This window comes from Anolis sagrei, chromosome 4 (assembly GCF_037176765.1).
Source record: "Anolis sagrei isolate rAnoSag1 chromosome 4, rAnoSag1.mat, whole genome shotgun sequence".
NCBI lineage: Eukaryota > Metazoa > Chordata > Lepidosauria > Squamata > Dactyloidae > Anolis > Anolis sagrei.
This window is the reverse complement of record NC_090024.1, coordinates 218,181,562-218,200,734: the sequence shown is the minus strand read 5'-3', so window position 1 is coordinate 218,200,734 and position 19,173 is coordinate 218,181,562. Positions and strand designations below refer to the sequence as shown.

Genomic DNA, 19,173 nt, shown 5'->3' with positions numbered 1-19,173 from the left:
ATTTGATGTGCCTTAAATCTTGAGTTAAGTCTTTGGGGTATGTGGCCACAAAAGAGGGTCCATGATGAAGAAAAGGTTGAGAAGCACTGTTCTAGATTAAACGTTCCATACCTCATCTCGTTGTTCTCTTGAGTTTATCATGATCTGAGAAGTGAACCAAACTCACTGAATGGTGATTCTGTTCACTCCCCCTCTACTTTCCTCAGATTTTATGGGTACCTGTGATTGATATTTAATACATAACACTTAAAAACACTCCAAAGGGTCATCCTTAAATCTCAGCTTTTGATCTGGAAACCTCAGGAACTATGACAATACTAACCTGACAACTCCATTCTTGTATCTAAGCTTCACCTCCTCATGTTCTTGACATAGCTGTACAGTGACATCTGTGGACAAGAAACACTCTTAGGCCCCATCTACACTGCTATATAATCCAGATTATTAAAGATTATCCACATTATCTGTTCTGAACTAGATTATCTGAGTCTACACTATGATATAATCCAGTTCAAAGCAGATAATCTGGATTTTATATGACAGTGTAGAAGGGCCTTAGTTTGACCGAGGGTCCTGGGAAAGTAGGGTCTGGTTGAGCAAACACAAGCAGTGCATCCCTACATACCTTGCCATTCACTACAACAAGATTGGGGGAAAGGGGGCAGGGATGGGATATATAGCAGAACCAGATGAGAGAGCCACTTCTGGTGTGTTAGCTTATTCTCCTCAGTACTTTGGAGTGGCCTGCTTCCAGCTGCTGTGCTCTGAGAACTTCTCATTCTCCTATTCCTTTTCCCATCACCACCAGAGGAAAAAGCTTAGCTACTTCCTGCTTCACAATGCTTGAATCTTCTTTGAGTGCCACCTGGAATTAACAACTGAATCTAATTTCTCTGAAATTCCAAAGATGTTACACTCTCCAGTTATTGCTGATTGGCATGTGATGTATGGAATTGCAGTACGAAACACTGCAATTCAGAGTTCACACTGAATACAGCCTTGGTGTGTATGTGTGACACATGACCTGGTAAAGGACACTCAATCAGCTATCAAATGTGCAGCAAACCCTGGCTGTTAATAAAATAGTAGGAAGCGGTTATTGTCGTCGTTGTATGCTTCAAGTTGTTTCTGAATTCAGTGACTCAGTGGGTACTCAAACCTTGGTCTTCAGAGTTATACTCCAGTGCTCAAACCTCTGAGCCATGCTGTCTCTTTAGCAGTTACTGAGCAATCATAGAATCAAAGAGTTGGAAGAGACCTCATGGGCCATCCAGTCCAACCCCCTGCCAAGAAGCAGGAATATTGTATTCCAATCACCCCTGACAGATGGCCATTCAGCCTCTGTTTAAAAGCTTCCAAAGAAGGAGCCTCCACCACACTCTGGGGCAGAGAGTTCCACTGCTGAACGGCTCTCACAGTCAGGAAGTTCTTCCTCATGTTCAGATGGAATCTCCTCTCTTGTAGTCATCAGATCTGAGAGTCCCATCCTATTTATTTATGCAGGAATGATATCAGTGCATGGCCACTACCTCTCAACATGGCATGTATGGTGATTTAATTGGAGTTGCCCCTCATGGTGAGAAATGCTGGCTTTCAGCAACCATGCATGATTATGCACCTCAAGTAATCTCCCTCCCAATGCCTTGCCTTCTTCTGGTCTTCCTTTTTAGTTGTTTACTGTAGCCACTTACTACCGGCCTTTCTTAGGAACTGCTTCTGTCTATAATTAACTTTCCAAAGTGTCTTGATATCACAGAACTCTTGTGTTAAGAGCTCCAAGCATTTATGGAAAGGCTGTCCATTCAAAGGATGCACCTTATCCATTTGATCTCTCTCCTGGTTTGTGCACCGTTTTCCTTCTTTGGTCCTCAGTGCACAGCCTTTTTCTCGGCTTTGTCAATGGGCTGCATGTTCTCACCTTGAGGTGAATGGAAATGTTAACTGGAATGTGGGGGGAAGGGGGTAGAGAAAAAGAAAAAAGAAACAACTTGACGCTTGTCCAAACCTCTTCGTGTTTATACTGGAGCCTGGGAGTGACATCAGAGCAGGGAAGAGTATAAACACTTGCAGGACTTTACTCACAGGCTTTAAAACGGCAGACACACTGCTGTCTCCAAACTGCCTGGGGAGGGATGTGCTGAAGTGTCAGAATGAAAACCCAGCTTCTCTTCATCTCCTTCCTCTGTCTTCTTTCCAAGGTAAGAAGGCTGGGAAATGTTCGTTTAGACAGTCAAGATTTGTTCTTTTGCCTCCCTCCTCCCTTTCAAGATGATTTATAACCAGGAGACTTAGGTTTGGCAAAATGCAATAGTTCAAAGATGTATGGAAAAGCATGAATGTTATTTAATGTACATGCTTACGTGCCAAGTGCACGGAAACCAAGGAGAATGTGGTGGTGTGATAGCTGCTAAAAGGCCAAATCTTAGACATTCATTGGCCTGTGATAAGTTTAGCATGAGTGCACCTATATCTGGATTTCATTCATTAATTGCTCCATTATTACAGGGATGCACTTGGGTTAGCTGAGGATCCTGCATAGTAATCCACACTGTTCTCAGTGTTACAACCTACCAAGGCAGAGAGCCAAGCAGCTGGCATTATTTTGCAAGATTGCTCAACTGTTCTCCAAAGTTTGCTCTGAAAAACACAGAGGAGCATATGTACAGCTGTTGCTGCCTGCAGAACTGTGCAGGGTGAACACAGTTCATTTAAAACAAACACACACACAAGGCAGAAAACAAAGGATGAAAATAGTTTTCGCAGTAGTTCCAGATTGCTGATTGATTCCAAATTTTTGGAGACAGCACACAAGTACAGAGATGTTGCTGCTGAGTGCCTTTTGAAATTTGTGACATAAGATTAGATGGTATCTAAGGACACAGTAGGCTACAATAAATCAAAAAGAAATAAAAGGAAGCCATCATACCACGTCTTCAGCATGTTATTTACTGTACTGATCAAAAGCAAATCCCATTAAAATTAATATGCCTCAGACATAACAAACTGTAGGTGGAAGTCAGTTATCTTTAAGTGGCTGAAACCGTTTGCTGTCTGACAAAACAATTGCTAGTTCCAGTTGTTTTATCCTGGACAATATTAAGAAGATAGAATGTTTTGCTTTCAGATTCTAAGAGGGAGATAAAAGATCACAATTCAGTGAGTTATTTTGTTATATGTAGAAACACAATGGAATTAATATCCCCAGTGCAAATGGTTAATAATATAGATGGTACTCTGATATATAGTTCAAGAGTTTTCAAAAGGCAATCTATTTTATAATCCTTGGCACTTGTTAAGTGAGTAACCCAAATGGGAATTAGTTTGGAAACTAGATCTTCATCAGAAAACAAGAAATGTCACCAGCCATTAGATTTGCCAGTTCAGGAATGTCTCAGGCCGTGAGATTTCTGGGCCAAAACCTAAGAGTTAGGGACAGCCCCTAATGATGTCGTGGGGTTTGCATTAAGTATCAAGTGTTTTTCCTCATGTCATTTTATTTATATACAGAGACTGAGGTCCCTTCCACACAGCTGTATAAAATCCACATTGAACTGGATTATATGGCAGTGTGGACTCAGATAATCCAGTTCAAGCAGATATTGTGGATTATCTACCATGATATTTTGGGTTACATGGCTGTGTGGAAGGGCCCTGAGTGAGTGAGAGAGCGAGAACACATTTTCCTGTTTGGAAATTAAGACAGAAACCTTACTAAAGGGCATCTTTCCAGATCAATATGAATAAAGGGATTGTTTCTTCTCACTTACTTAGAGAGACAGGATAAGGAATGTTTAATCTAGCCTATTTGTTCCTAACTAGAAAGTGGGTGCTGAGTTGAGCGATGATTCCACAATGAATGGTAGGAAGAAGTTAACTGAGGACTTTATCACATGGAGGTGATGGACTGGCCTAGAAACAATACTGTCATCTTTGGCATTGTGTGAAGGTCTCTATCAAACAATTCCTTGCAATATCTGTAGCTGGTCCACTACCTCGTGATGAAGCCATTCCTACCTACTGATGAGTAAAAAATGCCCTCTGATTGCGCTATAGTTTCTTGTGTTATAAGGTTTGGGCACTGATGTGATCAAATGCTGGTGATATCAGCAGGTAGGATTGTTCTCCTCTCATATTCTCCCCTTGCTGAAAAAGTGTCTTTTAGTTATTTTTTAAAAATGGAGCGAAATGGCACATCATGCTGCCTACCTGGAAGTGTGGCTTTGCACTGCCAAATCATAGCAGTTGTATTAAGGCAGCGGTGATGTGACAATACCAGTAAGTTGTCGCTATGCATGGTTACGAGATAGTAGCTTACTTTGCTAAAGTCCTAAATAAATACCAAGACCCTTTAGAGAAAGTTGCAACAACAAATAATCCAGGCCTTGCAAAACTGGCTGAGCTGGGGATTTGCACTTGTCCTTGTCTCCTATGCAGGGGTGCTGTGTGAAAACTAGAGACTCTGCACTAGGCTCTGAGGTCTGGCAACTCTAAAAGACATTCACATTTATTTATTTTTTAAAGTATTGATTTTCTACTTTTTTTTTTACCTTTAATGCATTTACTGGCAATCTTCTGTAACCCATGAATGGCTTTGACCTTACTGTTAATTCATTTGTTCATTCATTCCATTTTTATCCCATTATGCCAGGGCAAAGTTGGGCCTTAAATGAATAAATAAATGATCCAGTCATATTCAATTTAGTTAGTAATGCTTTTTTTTTTTGCAAGAGCCCAAATCCTGTGAATGTTGCATACTTTAGCTTTAAGTGACCTTTGCAGATATTCTACATTCATTCCCGCAAGAAACATTCATCAACATATCTATTATTTGGCTTTCAAACATTCATCAACATATCTATTATTTGGCTTTTTTCCTGAAGACCTACTCTGCCTCTTAAAAACCAGTATGGTATAGTTGTTTGTATATTGGATTATCATTTTAAGAGTCTGGGATTCACATCCCTGCTCAGTTGTGGAGACCCACTGGTGACTTTGGGAAAATCACACATTCAGTCTAAAAGGAAGCCAATGGCAAACCTTCTCTAATAAATAGTGCCAAGAAAACCCTAAGATCGGTTCACCATAAATAGAGTCAACCTGGAGACACAGAAAAAATAACAACCTCTGCTTCTGAGGTTCAACTATTCAGTGGTGAACGCGGTGGTGCCCTAGATTTGTACCTAAGAAGTAGGAAATGTTACTTTTTGAACTAAGGTTCCCCAAATTTCCTGGCCATCCTTGCCATTTTGCCATGGAATGATCCATTCTCCTTCTTTCTCTCTCCCTCCCTCTTTGCAGGTTTACACTCAGCGTTGCCAAACTCCATGCTATTGTCCTTGGCTTCCTCCCCGTTGCCCTCCTGGCTCACCTATGGTCCTTGATGGATGTGGCTGCTGCAACATATGTGCCCGCAGGCTGGGAGAGCCTTGCAATTCCATTCACGTGTGTGATCAGAGCCAGGGTCTAATCTGTGACTACAGTGCAGCTCCAATGGGGAGAGGAGGAATCTGCAACTGTGAGCAAACACATCTCACCTCTTTCAGGATCCAATCAGTCATGGGGAGGGAAACTCAACTTATTTATTTATTTATTTCATTTCTACCCCGCCCTTCTCCCCACAAAGGGGACTCAGGGCGGCCTCACTTAAGCATCAATGATGCTATCAACATATACAATAAAAAATCCAAATAAAACCATAAAACATGAAGTCAGAAGTTCTATGCAGGTTTAGCAGAGACTTAAGAATCCAAGTTCTTGTTATACTACAAGTTCTCTACTAAACTGGACTTGATGGTCACCATTAATGAGATCCCCAAATCATAAAGTTGATGAGATTATGGCTAGAACAGATTCTGGAAAAGATACAATTTGGACTACAACTCCTAGAACCTCCCAACCAGCTGTATTACAACCCTGTGCCCATGACAAAGATAATAAAATTAGCCTCCTCTTACTACTTTTCCAGTAGAATTGTTCCCCTGGTATTGATAACAGTAGAAGAGGTCCACTCATACAAATGTATATCAGCTTTTGGAAAATACTGGGGGTGGGGGATAGATGAGTTTAAGCCCCTTTACTTATTATCATGATCCAAATAACAATAGGACGACAGAGCGAAGATGGGAGAGACACAGGTATGCTTCAAATCAGCATGTGCTAAGTTATGTCTGTAAGTGTACATTTAGAATAACTGATATTATTTAAATAGAAAAAACAAAGACTTCATCATATCAAGTAAGTCTGTAACCTGGAAGCTATGCTTCTGATGACTCTTAGCTAGATGAAGGCATGTAGCCAAGGGGGGGGGGGAGGCTTTGGGGGCTTCAGCCCCCCCCCCCCCCCGAAATCCTCATAGTGGTCTGCGAAAAGGCCTTACTGGTGCATTATTTAAACTGTTATGTTTATTCATATCATGATCTGATCACCATGCTCAGTATATCTCGTATGCATAGGGGTATTGGGGTAACGATACAAAAGGTTTGCTAGGGTAGACCCTCTTTCATTCAGACTCAGCCCCCCCCCCCCCCCCGAATCAAAATCCTGGCTAAGGGCCTGGCCAGATGTTATTGGTAAGGCCCTGATCTCCTCTTTTCTCACTGTCCTTAATCCTTGAAATAGACTTGCACAGCCCTTTAAAAAGAAGCCATAATCAAACACAGGATGGACCTGCAATAGCTATACAAATAGAAAACAGTCAACTGTAAAGAAGGACATATGCCACCTTATCAATGCCTAAGGGACTATATATAAAAGCCAGCTCCTGATGACTGTCATACTTTACTTATCACAATGCAGAAACAAAAATCTAGATCTAGTCAGGACTAGTCTAGGAAACTGAGGAGAAACAGCCAATCTCTCAGTACCCGGTATATACCCAAATACTTTCATTCACATCTGTCAAGATCTATATGTTGTTGTGTTCATTCAAGTTGTTTCCAACTAAGATGAATGTATAACAGGGTTTTCTTGGCAGATTTATCCAAAGGGGTTTTGCCTTTGCTTTCCTCTAAGGATAAAAGAGTGCCCAAGGTCACCCACTGAGATTCCATTGCTGAGCAGGGGTTCAAACCGTGGTCTTCACATTCATAACGCAATGCTCAAGCCACTGCACCACACTGGCTTCTACATACTAGCCATGTTATTTTGGTACCACATATCTAAAATACAGTCTCCAACACCTGGCATTTTTATGGTGGGTTTCAAAAGAATTTGTGATTGTAGCAATGGCACCCCAATTATAAATGTGAATAGGAAACAGTTTATGACATCATAACTGACAGCATGGGAGCCATTGCATTTGGAAAACCAGTCTCACAATTTCCCAGCCAGTAAGGGAAGCTTAGCCAATGAGCTGCAATAATGCTTCATCTCCATTGGACTACCAGTAGGGAAAGGGGTTTAGACACTGAAGAGTTAAGACCCTTTGAGAAACATGTATTTGGAGACGCACCTTGCCCTCTTGGTTGCATGTTTACCTGCATAAGCTTTGAATGGCACATTAGAATTCAAACATTCCTACTGTTTGGTGGGTACCTGGCTAGAAGGGGATAATACTGTTGTAGTCTCATAAATCAAACATCAGGATTCGCATTCCAAGCAGTAGGTACGCAATACGTGCTTGCTTTTACGTCACAACTGTTTCTTCTCTACTTTCTCTCTCAGGAGCTCCCATGGTAGTTGGCAGGAATGCAAACAGAATTCAGCAAATATGCCCTGATTTCCTGTCCTCCTTGGATAGTTCAAGCCAGTTGACAGGGATGTGAGCTAAATAAATATCACCTTCTCGCAAAATAACGAGTCTTAACTAGGAACAAAATACTTAGAAAGATCTTGAGAAAGGGCAGAAGCATAGTGGTCAAGTCTTGAAAAAACATTATAGCACAGTCTGTATACCCAAGTATTATGGTTTGCTTGGGTATTACTTTGTGCTAAGCAAATTCAATAGCAACAAAAGGAGCCGTCTTACATCAAACAAGACTGTATCTAGCCCTCTTATTTACTATGCCTCACTTGAAGGTGGTGACTCAACTTGGAATTTACTAATGCAAGAATGGATGCAATCAACCACTGAGATGTGGTTCCTTCAGAACAAAAAAGGTGTATCTAGCCCAGTTTTGCCTCCTTTGATTAGCTCCTGATTTACTACTATTATGTCTCACTTGAAGGGTAGTGACTCAACTTGGAATTTACTAATGCAACAATGGATGCAATCAGCCTCTGATCTAAGGTTTCTTCAGAACACAAAAAACGCTAGCAGCTACCATGATGAACTTGGAAAAGGTTTTTTTGTTTTGTTTTACTATGGCTTTCAAAATGTCCTCTAGTTGGCATGACAAGTGGGAGTTATATTCCAGAAAAGTAAATGTCACAAGCTCTGCAATTATCTGATCTAAAGCAACCTTATATCAGTAGTGTGGAATTGTTAGCCTCCTTGAATCCCAGCGGGGATAAATAAAATTAATAATAATAATATTTCAGAAAAGTGAAAATTGAGTAGTACTAGATCCTTTCTGATCATATAAGCTAAGCAGTTCAGCCCTGCTTAGTACTTGGATGAGAATTATTAATATATACCAGATACTGCAGACCAGTGGTTTTTCAAACTATGCTCCGAAAGCATTGTAAGGACTCCACAAACACTCTTAAAAATCAATTTAAAAATGGATTTTAAAATAAAACCACACAAAGCCAACTATTTGATTGTCTCTAATGCAAAGGAAGGAGTGCGGGTTATCTCCAAACATCTACTCACCAAAAAAGTTGTTTTATCACAGCCCAGCATCTTAGACCCGCATGATATCTGCTAGGAAAGTACATGGAAGTTCCAATAAAGTTCCTCGAGAACATGTCAGAGCACTCTTGACTTTTCTAGCAACGTCCAGATGGGTCTTTCTCTTACAAATACTACTATGGGCCCCCTGGTGTGCAGTGGGTTAAACAGCTGAGCTGCTGAACTTGCTGACAGAAAGGTTGGTGGTTTGAATTCAGGGAGCGGGGTGAGCTCCTGCTGTTAAGTGCAGCTTCTGCCAACCTAGCAATTTGAAAACATGCAAGTGTGAGTAGATCAATAGGTACTGCTTCTACAGGAAGATAACAGTGCTGACTGAAAGGTCGGTGATTTGAATCCAGGGAGCGGGGTGAACTCCTGCTGTTAGACCCAGCTTCTACCAACCTAGCAGTTTGAAAACATGCAAGTGTGAATAGATCAATAGGTACCACTTCTGCAGGAAGATAACAGCCTTCATGCAGTTATGCTGGCCACATGACCTAGGAGGTGTCTATGGACAACGCCAGCTCTTTGGCTTACAAATGGAGATGAGCCCCACCCCCTAGAGTTGGACACGTCTAGACTTAATGTCAGGGAAAATCTTTACCTTCTATACTGCCTTCATTCAATTCAGTTCAGAACATTCTCACATTGGTGGTCATATTTAAAATATTTTCCCTTTTTTTTTCAAATCCTTCACATTAAAAAAAAATTTTTTTGACCAAAACCAGGCAACAGTGAATGCATTCTCTGTAACTTTAAACAATGCTTAGTAAAAACCAGGGATAGAGTTAGGGTTCCACAGGGGGAAAACGTCTTCTGAAGGGTTCAATGACCAAAATATCTGCTGTAAGCTATACTTCAGAGAAAGGAAATAGCAAAACTTTATGAAATGTATGCAGTCACCATAAGTTGACAAGTGACTTGCAGAAACATATATTTTCTGAAGCACAAGAAAACTGAAACTGGAAGGCCATCATTCCCCCCAGAGCCAGTTGGATTTTGTCCCACTCACTAATCGTGGTGGAATTCTACATTACACTTTTTACAAGTGATCTCTTCATTCCAAGTTTCCTTAGTAAAGTTGATGTGCGTTTTGAAATTAACAGGTGTTAGCATTGTCAGTCAAGGCTGGAATTGTTCTAGATTTCCCTCCTCAACTGATACTTGTGCTTTAAAAACAGATGAAAGATGTTGTGGGGAAATACAGGAGGGCTACAAAGGGAAGATGATGATGTCTGAACCCCCATGTAATTTTGTGAGTGAATCAGTAATTGAGCAATCAAAATCTTGTCAGGAAGAGCAATGTGCAATGCCTGAAAAAAATACAGAGAAACCCAATTAAATCCCGGATTTAATAATGTAGGAGTGGGCAATGTGTGGCCCTCCATAAGTTTTCGAACTGTGAATCTCATAATTTTTTACTATAATGATCATCACCATAATTCAGATGGTTCTTCACATCTCCTTCTGTGCCCAAGTCCACTTCTTTTCACTGAGCTTCTTATATCTGAATGTAGCCTCCAACAGGTACCCCTCAAAGAAACATAGCTCTAGCTTAGGTCTTGGTGTAGGTGTTGCATTTTGTTATCTACTCTGTATTTTACTTTTCAGAATCACTATCTGTGTGGGAACCTCTCACACATTGTATTGCCTTAGTCGAATAATTTACCTTTGGATGGTGTGATGTTAATAGTGATTACAATGTTTATATAGTGATTATAATGTATATATGTTTTAATATGCATTTAACTCTAATTTCAAATTTTAACAATGTATCTAATTGTCTGTTGTCTAAAGGCATCAAATAGTTGTCATTTGTAATGCTGCCTTGAGTTCCCTTTGGGGTAAAGAAAGGTGGGATATAAATAGAGTAAATCAATCAATCAATATTACCTACTTAATCTTATGATGGATAATCATTAGATTTGGAACCAGTTTCCATGTAAACCAGGAGGAGATTAGTAATGCTGTGGTACCAACAACTTTGCCAAAAGAGGAACCTAAAATAGTAGGAGTTGGTGGTGCCAAGAACCAACACTAGAAATAGTGGAACTAGGTGTTTTTTTTAAAGTTACTAGGATTATTGCATCTGATGAATTCCCTTTCTGAAATATTCAGAAATTTATGTTTCAGTTTTAGACTAGAGGAATATTCTTTTACTGTATATATTTGAGTATAAGCCAACCTGAATATAAGCCGAGGCTCCTAATTTCACCACAAAAATCTGGGAAAGCATATTGACTCAATTATGAGCCGAGAGTGGAAAATGCAGCAGCTACTGGTAAATTTCAAAACAAGAATAGATACCAATAACATTACATTAATTTAGGCATCAGTAGGTTAAATGTTTTTGAATATTTACATAAAACTGAAATTTAAGATAAGACTGCCCAACTCTGATTAAATCATTATTCTAACCTTCTTCAATGTAAATGTGCTTATGTATCCTTCCAATAATAATAGAGAGTAAAATAATAAATGCAATAAAAACAATAATAGAGTAAAATAATAAATGTAATAAAAATAATAATGGAATATAATAATTAAAGCTCTTAATGTAAATATAATAATAATAGAGTAAAATAATAAGTGTAATAAAATAATACTAATAACAGAGTAAAATAATAAATGACATTGACTTGAGTATAAGCTGAGGGAAGCTTTTTCATCCTAAAAAAAGGGGATGAAAAACTAGGCTTATACTCGACTATATACAGTATCTTTGGTGTTAGATCTATCATAGGCTGAATGCCAATATTTGAGTCATCTCCTTTATTCTGGTTATTCTGAACATTGGTTATAGATGAAGAAGGAGATGATGACAACTGTGAAGTGAATGGGAAGATTTATCGAGATGGAGAAGTGTTCCAGCCAAACTGTAAGGTCCAGTGCCGCTGCTCAGGAGGAGGTTTCACATGTGTCCCCCTCTGCAGTGAGGACGTTCGCCTCCCTACTCCAGACTGCCCTCATCCAAGACGCGTGGAGATTCCAGGAAAGTGTTGCCCAGAATGGATTTGCGAAAGACAAGAGAGACAACTCTTGCAAGATGCCGTGGCAGGTAATGCATTCATGCTTCCTGGATCTCATTTACAGTTCTCATATTTTTGGTGGAGCCACAATTACATCTTAAGCTAGCCTTGTATTTTAGCATTTACTGGTAGTTGTAAGCAAGAAGGAATTGCAAGCTGTACAAGCAGTTCTGTAAAGTGGAGTGAGCAAGCTGGCAAAGGAGCAACAGAACTTTCTGCCTTGCCTCTGTGCCCAACATCAAAATGCAGCAGACTAATAAAATATTTTTGTAGACTAATAACTTTTTCTGGACTGACTTACAAACAGGACTGGCCAAAAACAAGCACTCTTCAGACATTTAAGATGGAGCCAAATGAATACACGTGGGGATGGAGCATGGCATTATGGTGGCACATTTATTTTTTGATAAAACAAGGACTTCGCAGATTCATTAGAATGTATGTAGGTGACTTGCAAAAGATTCGTTGCAAAAGAAAAGGCTTACATGTTGTATATCTTAAGCATTTTAAAAATATCAAATCTAGTTGGAGTCAGACTTCATGATGTAATGAGTACATCACAATGAGTAAACACATTGAAATCAAAGGAACCTAGTTTAATAATGTCTGTCTTAAATACCACTGTTTTCAAATGGAACATGTGAATAAAAGATTGAAGTCTGTGTCAGCTTTAACATATTCCCTTTCCTTTCCTTATCCATTTTCCTTGCTCAGCACAAAGACTGCCTGGGACAGCATCCATGGCTTTTTCTGGTGCATGTGAAGAATGGAGCACCGAGTGGTCTGCTTGTTCTGCCAGCTGCGGTGTAGGAATGTCTGTGCGGGTCTCTAACCAGAATCCATACTGTCGGCTTGAAACCCAGAGGCGCTTTTGTATCTCGGGACCTTGTCAAGATCTCATGGGAATACACAACTTGGTAAGTGGTGCACTTAGATAAAATAATGATGGAAACATCCACCAGGTTTAAAGCTGATATGTAAAGAAGACAGAAATTGCAGCTGGTTGGTCCTACTATATTTGGACAACCCTACATGAGATGGCTAAAGAGAAGAAGCATAATTCATCAAAGGTACTTTCATACTACTTAATTATAGCATTTTGATTCCACATTAACTGCCATGACTGCATCTGATGGAATCTTTGAATTTATAGTTTAGAGAGGGATATTTAGAATTCTCAGCCAGAGAGCTCTAGTGACTCATCAAACTACAGGATCCCACTGGATGCAATCATAAAGAGGAGTCTTCTGACCTTTTCACATAGCCCTTTTGTGTGCCCTCTCTCCTTCCCTCATCACAGCAAAAGGACCATATAAAGAGGTTGTAAAACTCCATAGAGCTATGATTGTGTGGTGTGATAATGCCACAAGTATGCTTAGAAAAAGTAACAAGGGGCAGAGGACCATGGGCCAGCAAAAAATTCTTGGGTAGAAGAAGTAAAGGTGCAGACAGGAAATCAAAAGACTTCTTGGGAGGAGAGCAATGACCAATCTCGATAAAATAGTGAGGGGTGGAGAGAGAACACTGGCAACAAAGATCCACATAGTTAAAGCAATAGCCTATGGATGTGAGAGCTGGAGCATAAGGAAGGCTGAGCAAAGGAAGATAGACGTTTTTGAACTGTGGTACTGGGGGGAAATTCTGAGAGTGCCTTGGACCGCAAGAAGATCAAACCAGTCCATACTTCAGGAAATAAAGCCCGACTGCTCATTAGAGGGAAGGATAGTAGAGGCAAAGATGAAGTACTTTGGCCACATAATGAGAAGACAGGAAAGCTTGGAGAAGAAAATGATGCTGGGGAAAAGGGAAGAGGGGCTGACCATGGGCAAGATGGATGGATAGTATCCTTGAAGTGACTGACCTGACTTTGAAGGAGCTGGCAGTGGCCACAGTTGACAGGGAGCTCTGATGTAGGCTGGTCCATCAGGTCACGAAGAGTCGGAAGCAACTGAACGAATAAACAACAGAACTTGAGAGGGCAATCATTTCTTGGCTATAACTCAGATAATTATGCAGCCAGTGTTGTCACTAGGTAGCAGCCAAGTTGGTTGTAGAATTCTTGAAGTTCTGGTTCAGAAAAGTAATGTTTTCAAGCCCTGGGTCTGAGATAGAAGCAAGTGATTGGAAGCAAAGACTAGGAAAGAGGGCTCCAAGATGGGAAGAACATGTATGAATAAGTGGCATCATTGGAAGGTCAAAGCTCATTAGGGGATAGAATAAAGAATGGCATGGATGTGTGACCAGTTTATTTTAATGATAGTTGCTGGAAAGAAATGTGTTTCTTGAGCAGCAGGCCTGATCATCCACAAAGGGGCTGAGAACCTCAGGACAGTCTTTTCCAATAATTTATTTCTTAGTTCTGTTTATTCTCCGGCATTAGGATATGGGATGAGGAGCAGCATAAGAATCTGTACCCAAAAGGAAGAGGGGGACAAAATGCACAGGGGTTGATCTTCTTCAAGAAGTTAGACTTTGAAAAAGACTTTCATTTTTCCTATATATATTGCTCTTGAGGGAGTTAACTCTTGAGAAAGTCTGCTAAGGATTGGAGCCATTTATATATTTAATTTCTATTAAATCATAATTTGTATTAATAGGAGATAAGTTCCCAGGGTTCACGTGAGTATATAAAACCACATATAATAGCAAACCTTATTAAAATGAAGGACCTCTGATCCAGGAATAACACAGTACCATTGGAGGACATAGAAAATGCCTAGAAAGGAGATATGTTCCCAGACATATATAAAAGAAACCACAGATACTGGTTCCATAGATAAGAGAGTTGCATCATATATGAAAAGTATTTTTTTCCTGGCTATCAACAGAGATACAACAATAGGTAGAGAATGATACGAACTTATTGAGGGAGAGTCCTCTCTTTCCTGTATTAACATAACTTACCGCACTCCATATCATAGAATTTGGAAATGTTATCTTTTGGAACCATAGTTCCCAGAATCACACAGCCAGCATGGATGCATCTCGAAGAGTAATGACTTTAGAGCATAAGGCTGCAAGGAACTATCAGTTGTTATTTGAGTAAAGCATCATCCCCGAGAGTCATGCTAATGGGAACTGGCATATAACAACAGTTGGAGGGCCATTTGTTCTCTATCCCTGGGCTAGACATGAGAGGGGGGAGCGGTGTCCTTCATGTTGACACAGCTTCATGTTCCTTGTCACATTGTTTCTCAGTAAAAGGAATGATGGCACATCAGCCTTTCATTTCCAGGGTTCTTCAGTACCTCACACTGTCCTTTTCTCCACCTAAATTCTCTGTGGACCACTTAGCAGTAAGGTGAAGGACAGAGCATCTTAAGGAAGGTGTTCTATAGTAGAAATGCTTCCAGAAAAATCAATCCTTGAAATTTGCCTGCTAAGATCTGTAAGCAGCTGAATCCACAAAATAGCAATAGTTCTTCCTTGACCCAAAAAATATGGCAGTATGATTTATGGACATAGCTTGGATTAAATGTGCTGCCTGATTGGATTTAAATTGGCCTGGGCTTTGGAAGGAGGGACATGCAGACTTTTTTTGATCAAGAGATACTAGATGCACCCATATTTTGCTGTTTATAGAAAAGAAGTTGAAAGTAGGTAAAAGTTTCCCCCTGACATTAAGTCACGTTGGTGGTGCTCATCTCCATTTCTAAGCTGAAGAGCAGGTGTTGTCCATAGATACCTCCAAGGTCATGTGGCCAGCATGACTGCATGGAGCACCATTATCTTCCCACTGAAGTGGAACCTATTGATCTACTCACATTTGCATGTTTTTGAACTCCTGGGTTGGCAGAAGCTGGAGCTAACAGCTGGAGCTCACCCCACTTCCCCGATTCGAACCACTGACATTTCAGTCAGCAAGTTCAGCAGCTCAGTGGTTTAATCCACTGCCCAACTGGGGGCTCAAGTAGGAAGTAGGAAGGCTATAACCTCAGGTTAATTGGTTGTGGCAGCTAATAGCATAATTGCTGTAAAACATAACACCCCGCCCAAGATCCTGCCCAAGGCAAAACTGTGGAAGATAGATAGAAGCTACAGATAAGTAGTTCTAATTGACACTTCCATGTTGATGTCTTAAGCAGATGAATTTGCCATATCTGGGGAAAGACCACCATTTGGAGACCCCCAAACTATGATTTCAATGTGTATTCCATTATGGTTGGTGCTTTCCCTGTCAGTAAGAATGACAAATCCACTTTGAATTTTAGTCCGAACCTTCAAGGAATTATCCAACCTGATGAACCATCTTTCCAGACTTGATTTAGCACCTTGGGGCAGAATGAATTCACTGCCCCAATTATGTGGAAGACATCAGCTGTTGATACTTAGATAATCCCAGAGACAAAAATGTATTTCTGTTACGTCACTTGTGAGTTTCCCGGTGTTTCTGGAAAAGGAATGAATACGTTGTTTTTGCAGGATTAGCCTGCTGCCCTTGGGTACAATGGAGAATGCTGACCTATAGTGTGAAAGCAGAGCTTCAAAATAATACCCAGAGTGCTCCAGCTAACAAGGACCATTACTTGTCTAGGAAATTTGGACGTTTGTAATCTGACATGCTTGATTTTAGGTAAAAGGTCAAAAACAGTAATCTACTATATAATAATAATAATAATAATAATAATAATAATAATAATATTTCTTATCCACCTCTCCTTGTGGCTCGAGATGGGTTACAACATAGTTAAAACATATAATCATTGTAAAGATTCTATAAATACACATATCAAAACATATTTCTATAGAAGATACATGTTAAAACATATTTCTATAAAAGATACATAAAATACACAGAGCAAAGATTAAAACACAGGACATGAGTTTAGCACAATGCTTCATTTTCTTTTCCTTAACAGACACTTTAATTGTACTACCAACTTGTCTCATCCACTGAATTTTATGAGGGCTTCCTTCACTCTTAACTTTCCCTGTTTTTTCTGAGCCTTCTTCCATCTTACTGTAGATAATCTACTGAGCAGAAAAACACATAATAAAGGCACACTGTCTTCTAATGCCTATTTTGAGGTATCTTCTACTTGAAATTCCCCCTTGGAACAGATCCAGACAATGTCATCTTCCATGTGTATCTCTCCCATGTTTATTAATCTATTATGTCATTTCTCTCTCCCCTCCTCCACGCTTAAAAAGTATTTAGAGAAGAAAAGATGGCATCACTGTATAGTGTTTCTTGATTTGATAGTGCAATGTACCATCCATCTAGAACAGTGGTTCCCAACCCTTTTTTGACCAGGGACCACTTGACCAGGGACCACTCTCCAACATTACTACCAAAAGGGTTACGAATCAGTTTTTGGTCAACTTTAGATTTGGTTTGGTTATTTGGGATGCTTATTCAGAAAATTGCATTGGATAGACCACATTGATACAGAAAATATGCCATCCAGTAGTCGCCATCTGCTCGCCCATAGAAAATCATATTTAATAACCTAGAGCTAATGTGGTAGTAGTAATCTCCCCTCCCAACATCCCCATTGCCATGGCACTATAAAAGGGCAAGACTACTTGCTCTCATTGCTACATGGTTTCGAGACAACGGGATACTAATGGTGAGACTGCAGACCATATTTTCGTTCTTGCAGACCACTGGTTGTCCATGAACCACAGGTTGGGAACCACTGATCTAGAACCACTCTTTGTGGAAATAAATTCTGGAAGAAGCAGTGGGGAAACACAGGTTTACAAGGTGAAGATGCCGTTGCCAGGTAAAATTAATGAACAAGGCACATGGCTGACTCAAGACATTTTGCTGACCTGATGAAACAAAAAAGAAATGTCTCCATATTCTGGGTCACCCCAACCATTTGGCAAAGTGAGGCAACCACTTCAAAACACCCTGAGGAAAGCAGGGCAGTTCCACAGCCATTTCACCTGAATTTTCCAGCCACATCCCGCTGTTAAAGGATAGAGTTGTGTGTGCCACATAGCTTTGTGTTCCACTGCCAGTGTTGAAGTAGAATACAAATGCTAGTCCAGTTAAATTCTACACAGAAGGGAGGGAGGAGGCAGTATCTTGTCTTTCTTTCCATGCTGTCTGCGGGGATTTGGTCCACAAAAGTCACAATTCCAACCTCTGGAAATGACAAGTATTTTCCCATAGTGCAGTCCAGATTTGGTCCTATTTCTGTAATCCAATTGCTGGCTTTGTCAGAGTGACACTGAATATTCTGTCTCTACAGAGAGGAAGAAGAAACCGCTTATAAAGTGTTCCAGTCCATTCAGAAGCTGACATATTGGCCCTATCTTGGTGTTCAGGTCACAACAGACAAGAAGAGACTCATCCCAGAATGGAGAGAAGAAAATGGCTGGCTTCCTATAAGGAGGAATCAGAAAACAAGAGTGACTCCCTTGTCACAGCTGATGCCTGTTTTGCTTCTTAATCCCACTGCAGTTACCCTAGACCAATGTTGCATAGTTCAGTGAGAGAAGCCAGTCCGTATGTTTTAATACTTAGCAAATACTGAAGTGCTTATTGCCAGCTTGTGGCTACAATTGTAAGTCCATCACTGGGGGAATGATGCTTTGCAGCTGAGCTACAGTAACTCAAAGAACTATGTCATGTCATTCTCCACGCACTGTTTCTTTGCTAAAGGGTGGTACTGGGGACCTGGCAGGTGATGCAGTCCCATTGATCAAAGTAGACTGTCATCCTTAGAATAAATACATAATTGCAGTTGCCAATGGCCTGAGAATGGCTTGATGAAAGCCACTTCAAGGGGTTCACACACACAAAAAAAATCAAATATCCAGAGACAAGCCCTGGTGGTGACATGCAAAAGAACAGACATTATGTTGCTGTGGTCCTTGAAGTCATTTCTGATATAAAGCAATCCTAGATGAACCTTTACTTGCAAAAAATGTTCAGAGAGGGTTTGTCTTTGCCTTTCACTGACCTTGAGAGAGTGTAACTTGCCCAAAATTATCAATTGGGTTTTCATGATCAAGCAGGAATTCAAAGCCCGATCTCCAGAGTCTAGTCCAGTACTCAACAGTATGAAAATCTAAAGAATTAAAGTCTCCTCATAATAAAATTGTCCATGAAGCAAATGTCACCTGACAAAATGGAGTTTTAATTGTTTACTAGTCTGTAGTAAAGTTCAGTTTATTCTTTGAGCCTCATCTCTCAGAGTTTTAGATTGTTGTAAATTCTGTTTTCTGTTGTTGGTTGTTATGTACCTTTAAGTTGTTTTCTACTTATGGTGACCCTAAGGTGCTCCTACTACAGTATTTCCTGGAGCTGAGAATGTATGACTTGTCAAAAGTGGGTCTCCATTTTTGAGTGGGGAACTGAACCCTGGACTCCAGAATCATGGTCTAACACTCAAATTACTTTACCACGCTGGCTCTGTGTTT

General features: G+C 40.2%; 1 protein-coding gene across 1 annotated transcript; it reads left to right on the top strand.

Annotated features, from left to right (window-relative positions):
- Positions 1–2,077: 2,077 nt before the first annotated feature.
- On the top strand, positions 2,078–18,933 carry CCN5 (cellular communication network factor 5). Its single transcript, XM_060772192.2, has 5 exons — positions 2,078–2,198; positions 5,299–5,515; positions 11,574–11,828; positions 12,514–12,716; positions 18,000–18,933. The coding sequence occupies exons 1-5, from the start codon at positions 2,151–2,153 to the stop codon at positions 18,021–18,023; spliced, it is 747 nt and encodes a 248-aa protein (XP_060628175.2). The 5' UTR covers positions 2,078–2,150; the 3' UTR covers positions 18,024–18,933.
- The last annotated feature ends 240 nt before the right edge of the window (positions 18,934–19,173 follow it).

Coding starts and splice junctions, on each gene's coding strand:
- CCN5 (XM_060772192.2), top strand. CDS start 2,151: ATGAAAACCCAGCTTCTCTTCATCTCCTTCCTCTGTCTTCTTTCCAAG. Junction 2,199..5,298: donor TCCTCTGTCTTCTTTCCAAG/GTAAGAAGGCTG, acceptor CCCTCTTTGCAG/GTTTACACTCAGCGTTGCCA. Junction 12,717..17,999: donor TCATGGGAATACACAACTTG/GTAAGTGGTGCA, acceptor CTGTCTCTACAG/AGAGGAAGAAGAAACCGCTT.